Genomic DNA, 21,489 nt, shown 5'->3' on the forward strand with positions numbered 1-21,489 from the left:
TGAAACGAAATGTACATACGTTTAGATGTAATTTTATATACAGTTATGTTTATTTGATATCATTTTAAAAAGAAGCAAAAACACAACGAGGGGTGTCTGTTTTATCTGTTTTTGTGACTAACGTTTCATTAGTATAACCATGGAGTATAAAATTCAATATAAATTCTTGCTATTGCATTGGACTCTATGATCGGCGGAAGTTATCGAGCATCCCTAATGCTTCACCGGAAATACCGCCGTGCATAGAGCCCATTCTCGTTCATAAAGAGACGGGATGGGAATGTGTGAAAATGTCGAAAAGTCATTATTGCAACTCTTAAATTAGTGTTTTTTAAAATGTAATAGTTGACAAAATGACTAACAAATGTGTGTTTATTAAGTAAATGTCAATGATTCATTCAGAACACAAAGAAGACCTTTTTTCGTCATGTTTTTCTAATGTCAATAAAAAAAATTATTTGAATAATAATAATAATAAAAGTTTATCAGATGTTTGTAGACAACAGAAGCTTTATAAATGAAAAGCTATTTAACAAACGTACGGGCTATCTGACTGGTTGGCCTCTGATGAAGTAGCCTACGTTCTAGTTTTCAATGTATTTCTTGCAAAGTATATAGTATGGAACATAGACTGCAAAAGGGTATGGAAGAATGCAAGGATCCACACACCTAGCTGCAACAGCAAACAGAAATGTAGGAACGTTTAGTGAACAGATTCAAATGAGTCGACTCACTGAGATGAATCAAAATCCCCACCACTGCTCCTTTTGTCAGAGAGGAGGCGGGTAAATAATCCAGGAGAAATCTGATCTATTTGAATTTCACCAACGCCTCACCAATCGTTATTCTCGGTTGGAGTTCGTTGACTCCGCCTCCTTCAAGGCCACGCCCCCAACCGAGGATCCTCCTGCTGATGTTGTTTTCCTATGTTAGCCAATTAGCATCCTAGCATGCAATTTGAGGTCTGGCGCCTTGACTGAATGGTGCTTACGTGTATTTTAATTTACCTTTCAAATCCGAACCTTACACGAATCAACGTTTGAGAGCACTGTTACCGAGCTTTATAGGTTTTGATTTCTCGGCGGAGCAGAAAGAAGTCATCCGGAGTGTCTGTTGCGGGGTGAGTTGGCTCTTGCTTGCTAGCGGACGCTCGCTAGCTGTCGTCGCCGCAGTGCTTCATTCAGGCTAAAAGTATCTAACTCTAGTTTATGACCCTTGAACCGATTTCCTCACCAAATGGCCACTGAATTACCCGGGTGATGCGAAATTCAAAGATAGCGACATGTTCTTTTGAAGTGAAGCATGTCACAGCACTGATTATATAAGAGTATTTGTCGAGGCTCTAGCTAGCCGCGCATACTACTAGCTTGAATGGCTACCTAAGGTTTTTAAGCTCTGCTGGATTGATCAGTTGCTCAACATGAGGGTCTAGCTATCATTATCTGCCTTTGACCTGTTAGCGATCAGTAACTCACTGGCTTATTGACGTCTTCTGATTGACGTTACCGGCTAACGGTGCTGCATTGATCATTGAACAGTTGTGTGTTTACCGGTAGAAAGCGTTCAGTAGGACTTCCTGATTTGTAGCTAGAAACATTTCACCACATCGAGTGCTAACCAGGCTGCCGTATCACATTTTCTCGGTGTTTGAAGATTTATTAGATGTTTTTTTGCTGGGTTCAGTCGACGCGGTAGTCATCGGATCGGATCATGTTTTTATTTTGGTGTGATCAGATTGTGTTGGACTGAACTCTGCATCGGTCAGAGGCGGTTACCGCTTAACGCCTCATAGAGGTTCAAGAAGCTTTATCAGCTTGATAAAACACGTTTTAATAGCCAGAACATTAGTAAACATGCACTAATTTAAATAGACAATACGTGTTTTCGATCAAGTTATACTGTGTATTTCAGTGTGTTGTAGAGTGCGTGGGTCATTTAGTCAGGCCTTACACACTTGGACGACAAGAAGCTGCACGGTTGGATGAAACGGAGTTTAACCATTCAAATAAAAGTGAGACAACGCACGTGCCCCAGCATGTTTGCCTCACAGTGTAACTGTTTACACACCACTATCCGCCTACACAGGTTTATAGAAACTGTAACATTGTTTAAAGTCTCATGTGGTAATGGCGAAAGGTCAGACTCATAATGCCGTGCTACTATCTGTTAGCCGATCTGTGCTAAGCAACGACAAATGATGGACAGTTTATAACCATGTCGAACAAACATCTAGGGTTATTATTTGGCAGTGGAGTGCATTTGACAGGTGTCACAAAGTCATAAAGTGGATCTCCACTCGGAAGGCTGCTAACACGTTGAGTTTTTAAGACAATGTGGGATTTAAACTCTTTCGGGTTATTATGCATAAGACAATAATTCAGCCAAGCCTGTCATAAACTAATCTGTAGTCCAGAAATTTCAACAACAAAGAATCGACACGCCTGTAGTAATGAGGCATGAATAAGCCAATCTTGTGACTTGTTCATTTAAAATAATTTTTATAGCCATTATTTTTTTGTACTCATCTTGGCAAATTTTAGAATATTAATAAAGTTATTAAAACTATGAAATGGCTCACATAGAAGTCATAGGAAATTATGTAGTGGCTACAATATTGCACAAATTAAAACTACACTGTAGTCTTCATGGTGACACTTTGGGCTTTTCCCTCCTTAACTTCATAAAGTCCCTCCTGGTATGTTTGCTGAACACTTTGGCTCATTTACCTGCAAAATCCAGTCCAATTTATCTATTAAAATAATGTATTTTAGTTTTGTAATGTATTTGTCTAGAAAACTGATCTGTGTGGCTTGTTGCATGAAGCTAGCTAAACAAACTCTTTCAGAGTAGGTTTAGAGTTGACAAAATTATACAAATCCATGCGTAGTTGTTTAGATCTGGTTCATCTGGCGCTTGCAACACTCAATATAAACTTTGAGTTTGTGATTCACTCACTTTGATTCACTTCTCGCGAGAGAGCCGGCAAAATTCACTTCTCTCCTGAAGATTAAGAGATTATGAAAATTAAAATCAAATTTTTTTTTAAGGCAGGAATAAACTGCCGCTGCAATGAACGTTTGTGAAGGCAGTGCTAAAATAAAACGTCTATTATCATGCAAGTGAATCAACTGAATTTAAATAATAATTTATAATGGTTCATAAAGTGTTTAAAGGAAAATACTTAAGTCTATATTCATTTTAAAAGCTTTATATATTAATTCTTGTATGCATATATTTATATTAATTTAAATGGAAAGTTTAATATTTGACATTTTAACATATGATAATTTTATGAATACATTATATTAATTAATAATAATTATAATTCATATAAATAATTAGCAGCAAAAGATTGGCAATTTTGTCTCTAAATTATTTTGCTATTATCTTATTTAATTTGGGGGTTCAGAGGGAGTTGCTTTATTGCATCACATAGCCTATATGTCTTTGCCCACAGCTGATTGGTTCAGTTTTGGTCTCTAATCCAGACTAAAACCTGCTCCCTTGTAGGTTAGCTGTGAAGTGCAAGTTACTGTGGCAATGGACACTGCTAAAAAAAAATCCAACTTCTCGAGCCCAAAACAACAAGAGTTTGCTCAAACTAATCTCAAAATTACCTGACTAGCAAATGAAACCGGCTCCGTGCAACAGGCCTCTGGTTACTGTCTTTAGATTATATGTTCTTTAAAGGAATAGTTTAAACAAACATTTATAATGTTTATATAATGTAATTTACTCTTAGGTTGTTCCAAACTAATTCACTTTTGGGTTTACTATCAGGTTAATATCAAAATATACATGAATTGTGCCAAATGTTTGACTAGTGCATCTACAACTTTCTTTTGAACATTTGCTGTTTTGTTGTTGTAGATTCCGCCGCAGTGAGGAGCATGAGTACATAATGAAGCGGCGCTTGGAGGATCAGGACACAGTGATCGGTTCTCAGCGGCGGCTCCCCGGGGGTGTGGACAGCTTTCAGCACCGCGTCCTCAACTCTGCCTCCCAGTCCTCCCTCTACGAGACTGCACCGGATAACATGCAGCCGTCGTCCAGCATGCAGTACTCTGTCTCACAGACCTATCAGGTACTACAAATAAAAAGAGAACAACACGCTTACATTATTTATTACATTATTATTACTTTATTTCGGTGCAGATGTCCATATATATATATATATATTTATTTATTTAATTAATTCTATTTGATTATTATTATTTTTTTTGTATGTATATATATATGTATACATGTATATATATATATATATACAGTATATATATGTAAATATTGTATTAAAGGGTTATTTCACCCAAAAATGAAAATTAAGTAATTAATTACTCACCCCCATGCTGTACCAACCCCGTAAGACCTTTGTTCATCTTCGGAACACAAATGAAGATATTTTTGATTGAATCTGAGAGCTGGATCAGTCCTACATGGACTGCCTAAGGGACTGGCTCTTGACGGCCCATAAAGTCATTAAAGAAAGGTTTAAATATTCCAAGTTTATCAAGCGACGAGACTACTTTTTGTGCGAAAAAAACATAAATAACGACTTTATTCCACTATTCCATTACTTCCTTATGGGCGCATGCGCGAGAACTGAGACGAGGACGTTCTCATTCGTCTACTTCTTGTTACCGGCTGCTCACCTCTTAGGAGTTTTACCGCCCCCTACCGTATAAGATGATGTGCTGATATAGCTGGAAGCGCAAAACTTTCTGTTTACAAGCAGAGGAAGATGCGCGCTGTACATACGCTTTTCAATTTGCGTATTTTCCGCACTATAAGGTGCACTTAAAAGCCTTTAATCTTCTCAAAAAACGACAGTGTTCCTTATAATCCGGAGCGCCTTATATATGGATCATCATTTTATACGGTAGGTGGCGGTAAAACTCCTAAGCGGTGAGCAGCCGGTAACAAGTCGAAGGAGATCGTCCTCGTCTCAGTTCTCGCGCATGCGCCCATAAGGAAGTAATGGAATAGTCGAATAAAGTCGTTATTTATGTTTTTTTCGCACAAAATGTATTCTCGTCGCTTGATAAACTTATAATTGAGCCGCTGTAGGCACATGGAATATTTAAACATTTTCTTTAATGACTTTATGGGCTGTCAAGAGCCAGTCCCTTAGGCAGTCTATGTAGGACTGATCCAGCTCTCAGATTCAATCAAAAATATCTTTATTTGTGTTCCGAAGATGAACGAAGGTCTTACGGGGTTGGAACAGCATGGGGGTGAGTAATTAATGATTTAGTTTTCATTTTGGGGTGAACTAACCCTTTAAATGTAATTTATAAATATGAAATCTATATATAATCTGTAAACATCAGAGAACATGTGTGCGTGGGTGGATTAGAGGGTGACCCGGGAGTGGATTTTCAAACCCGTCCCACTCCCACAAAAAAAAATCCTGTCCCGTCCCAGTCCCACGAAAAAAAACGTCCCGTACAGTAAAAAAAAGAAAACGGTAAAACTGGGTGGTTTGGATGACACGCGCACTCAGGTCTCTCGTTCACTTTCCCTCTCTGCCATGTGTGAGCGCTAGGTGGTTTGAAGCACAATCTCTGTCTCACGTACACACTCGCTCTAGATTCTGGGAGAATTTAACTAATTTGTCACATAAGATCACAGTGGCTCAACAGGTAGATATATAGAAAAACTCATCTTCCAGGCATTTGACCGACCAGGTTGACACTTCAGCGTGAGAAATCGGGGGTGTGGCGTGTGAAACCAATCAAATGCGGGAGTTGGCAGCTATGTATATTACAGCCACCAACTGGTACTGGCGTGGAGCACGTCATTCACTTTACCAGCCTCACCAAAGCAAACAGGAGAGCATTAAGAGACAGGGCAAATAGAATTTATTTCAAAATGTATTTATAGAAACTGTATATTTGTGTATAAAATTGGGTATCAAAGTTTTATTACGATTCCCGGTCCCACCCTCTCTTGCTGACATTTTTTCCTTTCCCGTCCTAATCCCGTGATACCTGGTGATTTTGTTTCCCATCCCGCGGTATTCCTTTGGGATTCCTGTAAATATGTCAGCATCTAGTGTGGATGTATAGACTGTGTATATAGTACCAGTCTTATCAAACCTGCATTTATTTGATAAAAATACAGAAAAAAACTATTCTATTGTGAAATATTATTACTATTAAAAATAATCATGCAGCATCATTGCTCCAGTCTTCAGTGTCACATGATCCTTCATAAATAATTATAATATGCTGATTTGATACTCCGTTATTATCAAAGCTGTAAATCAGCATATTAAAATTGTTTCTGGAGGATCATGTGACACTAAAGACTTGAGTAATGGCTGACAAAAAATCAGGTTTGTTTTTGTAATTATATTTTAAAGTATATTTAAATGGAAAACCATTCATTTTTAAATTGTAATAATATTTTACAACATTTCTGTATTTTCGATCAAATAGTTGCAGGTTTGGTGAGCATAAGAGACTTCTTTCAAAAACATTAAAAATAGTAATGTTTCCAAACTTTTTACTGGTATTGTGTGTTTGTAAATATATATTATATATATGTATTTTGCATTAAATTTAGATAGATTTTTTTAAGTTGTTTTCTATATATATTTATAGTTACACTGACACTGACTAAATATTTAATTGGGTTGAAATTGAAATTGTGATTGACTGGAAAAATACAAGGTGTAGAAGACTGTGTGCATTTAATTTATTGAAAGCCCTTTCTGGGCTGTATAAAAATATACAAATGAGAATTCATTCCATAGTTTAAAAAGTGAAAGGACATTTTACTTCACATAAGCAGCCATGATAATTAAACATTTCTCCTTCTGCTCTAACAGTTGTCAATGGCCCAGAGTTCTGGGGGACACGGTCACACCAGCAGTTCAGCTGTGCACAGTGGGCCTCATCACCATGGGCCAGCTGTCCAGCCTGTGGGCCAGGGGCACTCTCATGCTACCCCTGCCCCTGCCCCAACACTGGGCCAACAGCAGTTTCAACGGCTTAAGGTAAGAGATCTGTCTAGTAGAGGATGGAATTTATCTGCATTAGTTTAGATGGAGAGCTAAGATTTCTGTGATTTCAGGTTGAAGATGCTCTTTCCTATCTCGATCAAGTTAAACTTCAGTTTGGCAATCAGCCGCAGGTCTACAATGACTTCCTGGATATCATGAAGGAGTTCAAGTCTCAAAGGTCAGCGTGAGTTTTGTTTTTGTTGAATTTCTTTCTCTTCTTGCGGCTTGTTGTGTTTCTGTCCTTTCTAGTTCAGGCTAGCTTCACACCGTGAATGGGTTGATCTAGTTGTGCAGAGTGCCCTGGGGACTTGGTCTTTGGTCTGGGTTGCTGAGAGAAACCCTTAACCTGTCTTTGTGGTACTATGTTGTGGGACAATACTATGTTATTGTATTGTATGTTATTTTCATCTGAAGTTTGCACATTTTCCTCTAAAATTCACATTCAAATTACTGATTAATTATTTTTGTTTCCACATGTTCTGTTCATAGATTTTAGTAACAGATCGTTGTTAATCCATGATCTGTACGGACCATACCCCACGGTTCAGAACGCATGTGGCCCATGCAGTAATTGCAAACTTTAACCATCATACAGTGAAAGTTATACAATTTGCACGTGTTTCTAAGTCTTGTGATTTTAAACCATTCAAGCGCAACATGATGAGGTTTTTGTGCCCTATTTCAGATAGCGCAAAGAGAATTGAGTTCTTTCATGTCTCCTTGAGCTTGACAAACACAAACTTATCTTAAAATACTTGTCTTAAAGTATTCACGTAAACGCAGTCAGTTATGTCTTAAGTGAAATTAAAGGTCCCATGACATGAAATTTTCACTTTCTGAAGTTTTTTAACATTAATATGAGTTCTCGTAGCCTGTATATTAGGCTGGGTATTGAGACAAATTTCACAATTCGATTCGATTCACAAGCTTGCAATTCGATTCGATTTCGATTACGATTCGATTCAATATCGATTATTTTGGATATCAGTTACAATAAATACCAATTTTTCTCAAGGGAATCAAATCTCTTAAAGGCTGTAAACTATGGTCTATATATATAGTCTAGTTGTAGCCTACTAGGCTTCATTAACCTAATATGCAGGTAATAATTAACTGTTTTGTAGCTATACAAACACTTAAATTACACTTTTATTTATTTTTATAATAAGAAGATTATATGAAATATAAACATTTAAATGGTGGCTGTCATAAAAACTTGCCAGATTTATTTAAATATGCATTAAATATTGAAGAACACTAACGAGTGTGGACTAACGAGTTTATGTGGGTTTTCTGAGGTAAATATGACGATACATGACATTGATTACAAGCTGTTTAATTGACGTCTTTCCACGGTTGAAACGCAGATTGAGCGAATCAATGTGACATGATACGGATTTCGATAAGTTGTACTCGATCTTTTAACACACTTTCAGATGCTCATTCATGTTTATTTCGCGCTGTGACTGGTATTATTAACCCGGAAGAGAGATCAGCGCTGCTGCTTCTCTGGAGCTGCGCCAGAGCGATCTCACGCCACAGCGCCAAAACGGCAAAACGCTATTTATGTTTTTGAATTTCTAAAGAAAATGGACGTAATTTGAAAATTGAGACTTTGTTTCATATCAATAGTAACAAAGCAGGACAAAGATTAGTGCGATTTGTTGGATGTGCGCAGCCGTGATACAATGTCTCATTCATTCAAATGAAACAGGATGACTAATCGATTCTTGAGATTTAAGAATCGATATCGGTTTGTAAAAATGAGAATCGATTAATATCGAGAAATCGATATTTATTACCCAGCCCTACTGTATATGGTCCCCCAGTGGCTAGAAATTTCAATCGGTGTAAACCGAGCTTTGACTATCTTTCTTTGCCTTTGAGAAAATGAAAGCTCAGATGGGCTGATCTTGAATCTCCTCCGTATGATATGGAGGAAAGGTAACCTCTGCTTTGCCCGCCCAGTGAATTTAGCTCGCCCATGAGAAAATGAGCTTGGAAGTACGAACGCGGTTGAGTTTTTCCTCGAGAGATATGTCTTGCAAACGAGCGAAGCATGGCAGTTGATCAGTGTTCGAATGTACAAATGAACACAATGAAGTATTTTTTAGTTCTTTCTTCCGAGCCTCTGAAGAAACAATGGGTTAATTTTATTTTCTCTGTAAATGCGCTGACACAACTTCCCAAAGTTTTGAATGGTCCAAACATTTCACCGACGACTGTTTCCTCAACTTGGGCCAATACAGAACTGGCCTCAATGAATGCCTGAAAAAAAAAATCGATTGATCTACCAAGCAACAATTGCTGATGTGTGTAGCCTAATTGTTCAAGTTCAGACAGGTAATCTTTCTCTCAAAATCATTCAATACTGTTTATGCTTCAGTAAGTCAAGCCAGTGACTAAAATATCAACTTCACATCGTTTCTTTTAGTATGATGAAAATTGTCTTATTTAAATGAACAAATTATATACAGAAAGCGATCAAAGAACAATCTTTCCACACAGGGTGAGTTTATCTGGACAACTCGTTATGAAATCAACGACGCACATTACAGTACACAACGAAGCTCTTACACTATGTGCATCATCGTGTGTCTGCATTGGTGAAAGCATTAGAGAGAGTGCAGAAACTGCATTACTGTTACGTCCCTCTTTTATTTTTCTAGGGATTAAGGAAGCAACATTTATAAAAACAGTGTGTGTAAACAAAGTGCAGGACAACAAGAAAAAAAAAACGTACTCGATCAGAACTCAGCTCAAAAAGGATTTATTAATCCTCATTGCCATTTTTTTTGAAAAATGTATTTGCCACTGGTACAAACAATAAATAAAAACAATAACAAACATAACATTTATCAAATACTTAAAGTGGGAAAATGAGCACGAGAGGTACCCAAATAAAAGAAATCAACAAAACAAAATGAATTATCTAAAGGTTAAGTTTAACTAAACTAACTACCAAACACAAAATGTAGAATATAATAATCTTCGGCGTCAAGACACTCTAACTAAAACTATACTAACTACATAACAAAAACTTACAAAGTGGGCACTCTCCTAAACTAGTGTGTCTAACATCAACAATATCCTAAGTGCATGTCGCGCGACCTACTAACCTGCTCTCTTCCCAGCTTTACACACTCCGTGTAAAGTGATCAGGTTGACATTATAATCTCAAAACACTAAGCAACAATAAACAGCAACTGAAATGTTAGACACACACAGAAACTCATTGAAAGCAAATCAAACAAGCGAACAAACAAAAGTGAGCAAACAGCTGTTCAACATTTGAGTGAGCACGGTCTTTAACTGCAGTGGTGAGATGTGATTGGAGGAGGCGAACCGAAACGTCACCGTCATGATGAAGATTGACAGCAGATTGATCCAACGGACACCTGAAACACACACTACAATAACAACACACCCACATCCATATTGCAACACTTAAATACGTACGAGTACGTAACAATTACAATGATAATATCTTCATTCTCACAATCAACAGACTGTCATCTGCTTGCTGAATGCTCATCACGGCAACGTTTGGGAATAGATCTAAATACTTAAGAACTAAAACTTCTCACTATTCGTTAATCTTGATAACTGTAATAGTAAAAACGTATAATTGCTGTAATAAACGTTTTCGAGAGAGTTTCACATGTAATATGTAGCAATTTCATTTGCAAGCATGTTAGCCAATCACAGCTGAACACTGAATCCCACAGCAGACACACCCCTTCAAACAGAGTGTTCAAAGCAGAGGCTAAAATCAGGCTAGGAAAAATGCCTTTTATTTCTAAATTATGACTATGTTTGATCAAAAAAAAACAAACATACATTATAAGGGCAACCCAGGAAACATTATAAAATAATAAAATAACCCCATGTGAGGGGACCTTTAATGTAAACAAAAAGAAATTGGATGTTTTGTTATTTTGTATCTGTGCATTAGGTCTTAATTTGAAATGGAATTGTCCTCATTAGAACTACAGAAACGCGACCCAGTCTGGCAATCTTACATAGCTCATCAGATAAAGGCCTGCAAAGCGGTGGCATAAGTGCATTTCACCATGTCAAGACTTGATGAACCACTGAAACAATTTTGAAAACATTAAGTTAAAAATTCTTAGTGTTGCTTTAAAGTGACAGCAGCCTAATAAACCTCCTGCTGTCTGTGTCATTAATGTTAAAGGAACACTCCGACTTTTTGGGACTTTAGCCTATTCACCTTACCCCCCAGAGTTAGATAAGTCCATACATACCTTTTTCATCTCCGTGCGTGCTATAAGTCTGTTTGACGCACCCACCGCTAGCCTAGCTTAGCACAAAGACTGGATGTGAATGGTTGCAGCTTTCATACTAATCCAAATGAGTGACAAAATAACGCAAACGTTTTCCTATTTACATGTTGTGGTTTGTATAGTCACAGAGTGTGCAAATAACAAGGCCATATGAGACACAGACATCTTTTAACCGTATATACTATATTTTCTGAAGGCAAAGTACTGCTACTTGGGCAGAGTGATAACAATCACCTGACATGCACCGTGACGACCGTATATACTATATTTTCTGAAGGCGAAGCACTGCTACTTGGGCAGAGTGATAACAATCACCTGACACGCACCGTGACGAGGAGCGGAGTGTTCACTCAGTGTTGGAGTAAAGAGTCAGCAATTACTAACGTTAGATAGAAAAGCATAGTTTATCATGGGTGTTTGCTTTATTGTATGAGCTGTGACAATAAACAGGGGAGACCAGGTAATACAGTACCATGTTTCATTGATTTCCAACCAAAAACGCACCCAGATTTATAAATATCACATGAATAAATAATTATTATTACAGGAATCAATATATTTTAAATGCAATTTATTAGCTGAACCAAATGTATTCAACAGTATATAATATACAGTATAATTGCATTACTATAGGATAGAATAAGGGGAAAGTAATAGCACAAATTGTTTTTGCACAATGAACTCACAGCCTATCGTACCCTTTTGCACGCTCAAGTTCGTTATTTCCATGGTTATTTCAAATTTAGGCTACTAGGCGCAGGGTGCAAGTTCAACGCGGTGAACGCGCTCGTTTTTTTTCCAAGCGCGTCCGCACCGCATCAAGATAAAAACATATTCATACCCTAATCATATAATAGTGTCACTAACGTTACATTAGCTCTGGCTAATGGCACTGTTACAGTAGGTCATAATCTAAAAACATAACGGAACACTTACCTCAGCCGCAGGTGATTCACTTGTCCTGTCTGTGCTATAGATGGGATGGCCGTATCCTTCAGCACATTATGGTCCGTGTGGCAAATTCCATTTTTTCAAAATAGTCGTCCATTGAAATGTACCGAGCAAACATAATGTCCCTTGATAATCTATTTAGGTGTGTTTGGATCAATATCCAGAGTAAGTTAGCCATTTCTTCATCCAGTCAGCGTTTTTAGTTGGAATTCTGTGAAACATGGTATTACCTCCCCTGTTTACTGTCGCAGCTATTTACAATAGAGCGAAAACCAATGACTCTAAACTACGCTTTTACTATTTATAAATTGCTGATTCTGTTACCCAAACACTGAGCGAACTCTCCGCTCCTCACCACGGCGTGTCTCAGATGATGCGGTTATTACGCCGTCAAAGTAGCAGTGCTTCGCCTTCAGAGAATAGTTCCCAGGTTTTATACGGTTAAAAGATGTCAGTGTCTCATTTGACTTTGTTATTTGTACATTCTGTGACTATACAAATCACAACATGTAAATAGAAAAACGTTTGCGTTATTTTGCCACTCATTTGGAAAGCTGCAACCATTCACATCCAGTCTTTGTGCTAAGCTAGGCTAGCGGTGGATGCGTCAAACAGACTTATAGCACGCACGGAGATGAAAAAGGTATGTATGGACTTATCTAACTCTGGGGGGTAAGGTGAATAGGCTAAAGTCCCAAAAAGTCGGAGTGTTCCTTTAATAAAAAGACAGCTTTAACAAGGATGAAATTTAAAGGATAATTCCGGTATTTAACACCTTGAGTCTATTTTGTAGTTTGTTTTGAATGAAATAGAGTGGTGGACTTAGAAATTTTGACAATGGCTCCTGTCTCGAGTTTTTGACTTTTTTTAGAATCACCTGTGACAGCTTTAGACTGGCTGTCTATGGGCATGTCTAACGCTGTCACAGGCGATTCTAAAAAAGTCAAAAACTCGAGACAGGACCCTTTGTCAAAATTTCTAAGTCCACCACTCTAGGTGTTAAATACTGGAATTATCATTTAATTGTTCTTATTTTATTACTGATTGTTCACTTGTCTTTAATAATGTTTGAAATGTATTAATTTAGCAACTTGGAAGTGTTCTTTAAGTAATAAATAGAATGCAAAGTCATATATCCCCCCTTGTTTTTTAGTTTTTTCTCTGGTCCAAAACAATTGTAATATGATTCAATCTATGAGTTTTCTAATGATCTGTTGGACCCCTAATAGATTTGCATTTCCAAATAGGAAATACTAGTGCTTTGCAAGGCAGCAGAAGTGTAATATTTTAAGTTTAGGGGTCAGGCTCTCGATCTGAGTATATGAATGCTGAATTAGAGTTGATCTTCACACTCATCAGTGTTCACCAATTCTATTAAAAAGTACAGTTCTATTAAAAAAACCCTAATAATGGTTAATAATGATGGTTAAATAATCACAATCAGGGACTATTTTTTTAGGGTTTTATTCATTTAATCCATCATTGGAGATTTTAACCATTAACATTCCTACAAATTACCTGCATAATACATAGTTATCAATTATTTTATTATTAAATAACATGATTACAAATTATTTAATATAGTGTTTGTAATGTTTAATACTAAGTGTTACAAGTTTAGAAAAAAGTAATATACATAACACTGTTATGCACTGTTATAATCATGTGTTTTTGGACATTTGGATTGATTCTTAGGACACTGCAAATCAAATACCATAAATCTACTGTCCTTGTGTTGTCAGTATTGATACACCAGGTGTGATCAGCAGAGTTTCCCAGCTCTTCAAAGGTCACCCAGACTTAATCATGGGCTTCAACACCTTCCTGCCTCCTGGCTACAAGATTGAGGTTCAGACCAATGATCTGGTTAATGTGACCACTCCTGGCCAGATCCACCACATAACCCCGCATGGGATCTCAGTCCAGAACCTCCCCATTACACAGCCAGCACAGCACCAGACCCAACCAGCAGCTCCCACCAGCACTGCTGCTGTGGTCATCCCTAGCCAGCCAACCCCTGCCAAGATCAGCAAGGTAAAACTGAATTATTTTACCTTCTGTACAGATTTGGGTTGTATATTTGCAAAGTTGTCTAAATACGTTTTATGTTCCACAGCCAATGCAGTCTCCTGCACTTACCCCAACGAGCCAGCCTAATCCGTCCATTCCCTCGTACGCCTCCCCGCGCTCGCCCTCGGCCCAGTCCCACACTCCCATCAGTAGCAGCACTGCCGGTTCGACCCCTCTACAGAATAACCAGCCTGTAGAGTTCAACCATGCTATCAGCTACGTGAACAAAATCAAGAACCGATTTCAGGGCCAGCCAGAGGTCTACAAATCCTTCTTGGAAATTTTGCACACATACCAGGTGAGAGAGCTGAGGCACTAAGGGCAATATCCATTACAAAATGCTGTGTACAACCAACCTTTTTATTCAGATAAGTGCACTACTGTCAAAGTTTGTGCTCAGTAAGATTGTTCTACTTTTTGTGAAAGAAATTAATATTTCAGTTCAGCAAGGATGCATTAAATTGATCGAAAATGACAGGAATGACATGTATACTGTTAGAAAAGATTTCCATTTCAAATATATGCTGTTCTCCTTTCTATTCACGAACCCTATGACTAACCCTAACATTGGTTATAAGACTTTTTTTTGAGTAACAAATCAACATATTAGAATGATTTCTGAAGGAACATGTGACAATCACCGGACTTTTTTTGATGCACATCAAGGAAATTATTAGGTCGGTCATAGTTTTTCTTATCGTATACATTTTCTTTTTTAGATTTAGATTTTTTATTATTATTTTTTTTTCTTTTTAGAATTTATGTGCATCTTGGCATTTCCATCCATCTTTTTTTTTTTTCATGATAACCCAAAATGCTTAAAATATGTGGATGGAATCATAGCTAATGAAGAGTAATGGCTGCTAAAAGTCCCACCATGGAAATAAATTGCTTTTTAAAATGTATTGAAATAAAACATTTATTTGTAATTAACAATATTTTACAATATTACTTGTTTTACTGTTTTGTGAGCAAATAAATAATCAAAAAAAACAGCATAAAAGACATAAGATACAAAAATTAGCCTAAGAGACTTCTTACAAAAACAATAAAAAGTCTTACTGACCCCAAACTTCTTAAGTAATTTACAGCTCTTCATGCTGCATGCTTACTGTAAACTTTCTGTTCTGTGTGTTGTATAGAAGGAGCAGCGTAATGCTAAGGAGGCAGGAGGAAACTACACACCCACTCTCACGGAGCAGCAGGTGTATGCTCAGGTGGCCCAGCTCTTCAAGAACCAGGAGGACCTCCTCTCAGAATTCGGCCAGTTCCTGCCAGATGCTAACAGTTCAGCGGTAAGTACTGTATTATGAAAACTAAAAATCATGGAGCTCGTTTAGCTGATTATTCATAAGCCTTTTTTTTCCTTCTCCTCAGTTATTGAGTAAGACGACAGCCGAGAAGGCTGAATCTGTGCGAATTGAACGCGCAGGGACGGTCAAGAGACCCCAACCTAACCATAAGCAGAGTTTTAACCAGAATGGCTGTCAGATCCGCAGACACTCGGGGCCGCCCACTACACCTCCTGTTAAGGTGACTTTGAGTAAAACTTGACATTACTGTACTTAATGGCTGTTCTTTTACACTGTTCTTATATACATATTGTATCAACCAATAATTGTGTTCTTTCTTTTTTTTTTTTACTCCTGAACAGAAAAAGCAAAAGTTTATGGCAAAAGAATCGATGGCTGAGGCCAGCAAACTTGGAATTGGTGCTGAATCTCTCTTTTTTGAAAAGGTGATTGCTTTCAATATAGTCTTGCACTGATTACAATGGAATATACAACAGCATTATGTTGGTACAGTAAATATTACTAGGAGTATAGTGAGTTATATGGCTTAAATGCTCCACTCTCTTTTTAGGTGAGGAAAGCACTGCGGAGTTCAGAGGCTTATGACAATTTCTTACGCTGTTTGGTCATATTCAACCAAGAAGTGATCTCACGGGCTGAACTTGTGCAGTTGGTCTTGCCATTTTTGGGGTGAGTGGAATTCAAATTAATTTAATCTGTGAAACACTTGCAGACTGATTTTATGAAGCCATTGTTTAATTTGATTATATATAGTTATAACTTAATATAACCAATAAGATTATTCGTTACACATTATTACTTGTTAAAATTGTAATAAATATTATGACCTTTTTCTAACAGTTTTGCTTGTTTTTGGTTTTCAGGAAATTCCCGGAGCTTTTTACATGGTTCAAGAACTTCCTCGGCTACAGAGAGTGTTCCCATATTGAGAGCTTTCCCAAAGAGCGAGCCACTGAAGGCATTGCAATGGAAATTGATTATGCGTCCTGCAAGAGATTGGGCTCCAGTTATAGAGCCCTTCCCAAGAGCTTCCAGCAGCCTAGATGTACAGGCAGGACTCCACTGTGCAAAGAGGTGAGTACACCATTCGATTGTGGTGTGTTTGTAAACGCATGTTTGTAAATACAATTTCAACGTGTATGTACAAACGTCACACCACAAAAGGATTTTGTTTCTGAATTCAAGGCTAACTCGGCACTTATAAATCTATTTGGAGGAAAATATCAGATTGTAGGTAGTTATGTTGGGGGGTGTCTATATACCTGTATTGATGATAATCTTGATATTTAAAGCTGAAAGAAGTTACCTTGCCATTGTGGGTGTTTTTTGTAGTCTGCAGGAAGTGTTGATCAGTTCTTTTTATATGATTTTGTACACTTATAGTTAGAAACTTTGCCTCCCTACACTCGAATTTTCAGTGTGATTCATTGGCCAAATAATTTTTTTATTTTCTTTTGTCGATAGATAATAATATTCTTTTGAACACGATAATTGTGTATTGAAATTGTGGTATTGTGACAGCACTATGCTAATGTTGAATGCTTCTCAGGTGTTGAATGATACATGGGTGTCATTTCCATCCTGGTCTGAGGACTCAACCTTTGTCAGCTCCAAAAAGACCCAGTATGAAGAGCATATATATAGATGTGAAGATGAGCGCTTTGAGGTAAGAAATAAAACAAAGCTTCATTGTCATAGAAATCGGTGTAATTGGATATTCAGTTTGGTGCTTAATCAAACATGTCATGTGTTACTAAGCTTGATGTGGTTCTGGAGACAAACCTCGCCACTATCCGTGTTCTGGAGTCTGTTCAAAAGAGGCTCTCGCGCATGTCTGCTGAGGAACAAGCCAAGTTCCGACTGGACAACACCATTGGAGGCTCCTCTGAGGTCATCCACCGTAAAGCTATTCAGAGGATATATGGTGACAAAGCTCCAGACATCATAGATGGGCTCAAGACCAACCCTGCTGTCTCTGTACCTATTGTACTCAAAAGGTCAGCATAAATGTTATTTTCTGACTTCTTCCCAGGAAATTTATGAAAACGATAAAAATGTCATACATTGTTGCATGAAAAAGGAAAGGATTTTGTTTAAAAAAATATCTTTTAACGTTTACCTTGGTAGTTTTCTTTTGAGTATAATGTTTACAGCATAGTACGTTAATGTGGTAATTATTCACTACCATATAGGGCTCCACAGTTTTTCAAATTAAGATCAAAATCTTGAAAAAAAGTGCTCCATGTTGACTTTATCTAAAACATTTCTTAGCTACCAGTTCTTCATTCTGTTAAAACCAAACTAAAGACTAGAGTCTGTCTAGTTTTGCTTTGTGAAAGTGAAGAATTGATGACCAAAATGTATTGCTAAATATAAAGTTAGCTTACTTGCTACAGAAATAACAGTGTGAGTACAAAGTAGACTGATCCAGACCCATCAAATGGATTTCATGATTGATCATTGATTGATTGATTGATTGATTGATTGATTTCAAATTCAAGTAGGATGTGAATGCGAAGAACCAGGTTTTTTCCACATTTTGATCCAGTAAGTTTCTAAATAAAATAAAAAAATATATAAATTAAGTAACTTTTATTGTTCCTGTTATTGGCAGCCAAACTTGTTTGAATATGAGATCTGTTATTTCACTGTGATTATTACGGCTTTTGTTCTTTTCTTTTTTTTATATATATCCAAGCAGCAGAAATATGAGATGGAAAACCTTTATGTATCGCAATTGGATTTTTTTTGTCAAATTGCACAAAAAAAAAGTTACTTTAGGCAGTTCAAAACTTTAGGCTTAGTAGTACCTTAGTAATTTACCAGGTTATTACAATCCTATAGCATCATTATGCACTTTTTTTCAGACAGGGAGAGCTGTCTTATTCAGTTCTTTTATATTTCAGGTTTTCCTCACAGAATTCATTGTGTGTTTGTCTTCTCAGGCTGAAAATTAAAGAAGAAGAGTGGCGAGAGGCTCAGCGTGGCTTCAATAAGATCTGGAGAGAACAGAATGAGAAGTATTACCTGAAGTCTTTAGATCACCAAGGTATTAACTTCAAACAAAATGACACAAAGGTGTTTCGCTCCAAGACGCTGCTCAATGAAATCGAGTCTCTTTATGATGAGGTAAGAAACATTCTAAATGTACATACGCAAATATGAAAGGCATCGTAATTGTTGTTAGGATGCTTAAAAATTGCCTTTTTCATCCACTTAGCGACAGGAGCAGGCTTCTGAAGACAATGCCGCCCCTCCCTCAGGCCCTCACATGACCCTCATGTACGAGGACAGCCAGATCCTGGAGGATGCAGCTGCTCTCATCATCCACCATGTCAAGAGGCAGTCCGGCATCCACAAAGACGACAAGTATAAAATCAAACAGATCATCTACCATTTCATCCCCGATATGCTGTTCGCTCGGCGTGGTGAGCTTTCTGATGTGGAGGAGGAGGAAGAAGAGGAGACCGAACAAGATGAAGACGGGACTAAAAAGCACAATGGGACGACGTCAGCCAAGTCTAAGCTCCTCTTCAGCCATACAGCAGCTACTCAGCAGAAGCTGAGTAACTGTGACGATGCCTACAACCTCTTCTTTGTCAACAATAACTGGTACATCTTCCTTCGGCTGCACCAGATCCTGTGCTCCCGACTGCTCCGGATTTACGGGCAGGCGGAAAAACAGATCGAGGAAGACTCCAGAGAGAGGGAGTGGGAAAGGAATGTACTGGGATTGAAAAGAGAGAAGAACGACAGCCCGGCCATCCAGCTGCGTTTGAAAGAACCCAGTAAGTTGCAGATTACAGAGCAGAACACAACTGTTCATTTTGCTAAATGAATTTATTCCCCTTTTCACTAAATTTTCACACTGGTTTTGTGTAACGGCTGATTTATACTTCTGCGTCAGAGCTCTACGTTTTAGACTACGCGTTGGATTTCATTTATACTTCTGTGTCGTTGTCCGTGTTGACGCGCAATTTTGGAGAGCTGCACATCAGGTTACGCCGAAGGGTTCGCCCACTACACACAGCCTATGACGTAGCTACGGCGTGAGTTTGAAGCAGAAGTATAAATTGGGCTTTAATGAAACCAAACCAAACCGAGGTATGTGTGTTGAACACCATTGAAGACGAGTTTTTTCACGCTTTTTTCGTCGTCCGGGTTTAAAATCTTTATTGAGAATGGTGGACTTCGCCTTGTTGACAACCAATCCAAGTTGCGTCTTGCGAGTGATGTGGTATCCCGAGGACTTTTCTATCCATTCAGAGGTGTGTGTGTGTGTGTGTGTGTGAAATGAGAAGTCATCCACCTCCGCAGAGCCATCTTTATTATGGGGATTCAGGGGGCGCATAGATCTAGGCTATGCACGGAATGATTTTTTTAAGCGGGAAATTAACAATTTTCAAAAGCATTTATAGTGTCTTAAACCACTATATATTTTATAATGACATTATAATTATGCATGTAGCCTACATTAATATGTTTAAAATAGAATTACGATTACTGTAGGCTAATATATTTAGCAGGGCATTCAGTTACTTTTGAAAGGACAATAATAAAGTCTAAGTGTAATTCATAAGACTTTAACTTTGCCAGCTATATAAAATATAAATAAAAATATAAATTAGGGCTGTGCAAAAATTAATTGCGATTAATCGCATCCAAAATAAAAGTCTGTGTTAACATAATATATTTGTGTGTGCTGTATATAATTATTTTGTATATATAAATACACACACATGCATGTATATATTTAAGAAAATGTGTTATTCATATATAAAATATTTACATTTATATAATATAGATTATGTATTTATATATATAAACAGAGTTTAAGCGCAAATAATTCTTAAATATATACATGCATGCATAGGTATTTATATATACAAAATAATTATATATAGTACACACAAATATATTATGTAAACACAGACTTTTATTTTGGATGCGATTAATCGCAATTAACTTTTGCACAGCCCTAATATAAATAAAAAAATTTAGCATTTCCTGACGTTTTACCACTGCTTTTTAGTGACAGTCGATATCCATGGGACATTGGCGATGACAGTGATGGCCATACCACACCCACTCCCCTCGCTTCTTCTCTCAGCTATCCACGCCCATTTAAGTTGCATTTTTCAAAAAGATTGTGAGCTAGACTTGAGCTGAAAGAGGGTGGTTTTATGATCCTTTAAGGTTGAGAACTCATTCAAGGTGCGAGATGCCCTAAATTTGTGAAGACAGGAGGATGTGTTATCACCAGTCTCTCTCAAGGGTCTTAACACATGTTAGAGCTAATGATATTTCTCTCAGATTTGCCCGCAACCCTCAGGGCGCTATCACCATGGAAACTACTTGAACGACTCACAGATTGGCTGTAATGTTTTTGTTGGTAATGCAGTTGCTTGACTGATCAAATAAAATTGTCTTGTTTGTTTTGCAGTGGACATCGATGTTGAAGACTACTACTCTGCCTTCTTAGAGATGGTGCGAAACCTTCTGGATGGCAACATGGAGACATCTCAATACGAAGACCAGCTGAGGGAAATGTTTACCATCCATGCCTACATTGCCTTCACCATGGACAAACTCGTCCAGAGTATAGTGAGACAGGTAGGTTTTTTTTTTTTTTAATTGTATTACTTGTATTGTCATTGTTATTTTGGCTTTAGCTTCCTTTTAGGCCCCATTATACTCACAGCATACTCATATTTTCATCGCTGAGGGGTAAAAAGAAGTAACCTTTGCAGCGATATGCTGTTAGTGATCATTCCGATGCCAACCACACCACTGGGAGTTTTGTTTAGATTAGGGATGGGCATTTTTCAAAAATATTGCATTCGAATAT

General features: G+C 37.6%; 1 protein-coding gene across 4 annotated transcripts in view; it reads left to right on the forward strand.

Annotated features, from left to right (window-relative positions):
• The first annotated feature begins 901 nt into the window (after positions 1 to 901).
• The window catches only part of sin3ab (SIN3 transcription regulator family member Ab), a 31,308-nt gene continuing 10,720 nt past the window's right edge, over positions 902 to 21,489 (forward strand). For 2 of the 4 annotated variants that reach the window (XM_089129352.1, XM_089129355.1), the window contains exons 1-16: positions 902 to 1,120; positions 3,871 to 4,084; positions 6,830 to 6,997; positions 7,075 to 7,187; positions 14,001 to 14,292; positions 14,375 to 14,626; positions 15,471 to 15,623; positions 15,706 to 15,861; positions 15,983 to 16,066; positions 16,192 to 16,310; positions 16,505 to 16,715; positions 17,191 to 17,307; positions 17,400 to 17,638; positions 18,587 to 18,770; positions 18,862 to 19,429; positions 21,085 to 21,254. In XM_089129352.1, the coding sequence (XP_088985478.1) occupies positions 3,902 to 4,084; positions 6,830 to 6,997; positions 7,075 to 7,187; positions 14,001 to 14,292; positions 14,375 to 14,626; positions 15,471 to 15,623; positions 15,706 to 15,861; positions 15,983 to 16,066; positions 16,192 to 16,310; positions 16,505 to 16,715; positions 17,191 to 17,307; positions 17,400 to 17,638; positions 18,587 to 18,770; positions 18,862 to 19,429; positions 21,085 to 21,254 (3,009 nt within the window). In that variant the 5' untranslated portion in view covers positions 902 to 1,120; positions 3,871 to 3,901. The remainder of the gene's footprint in view (positions 1,121 to 3,870; positions 4,085 to 6,829; positions 6,998 to 7,074; positions 7,188 to 14,000; positions 14,293 to 14,374; positions 14,627 to 15,470; positions 15,624 to 15,705; positions 15,862 to 15,982; positions 16,067 to 16,191; positions 16,311 to 16,504; positions 16,716 to 17,190; positions 17,308 to 17,399; positions 17,639 to 18,586; positions 18,771 to 18,861; positions 19,430 to 21,084; positions 21,255 to 21,489) is intronic. The other 2 variants (XM_089129353.1, XM_089129354.1) reach the window with 1 other exon arrangement.

The sequence above is a fragment of the Pimephales promelas genome, chromosome 1 (assembly GCF_988280905.1).
Source record: "Pimephales promelas chromosome 1, fPimPro1.hap1.1, whole genome shotgun sequence".
NCBI classification, from domain to species: Eukaryota; Metazoa; Chordata; class Actinopteri; order Cypriniformes; family Leuciscidae; genus Pimephales; species Pimephales promelas.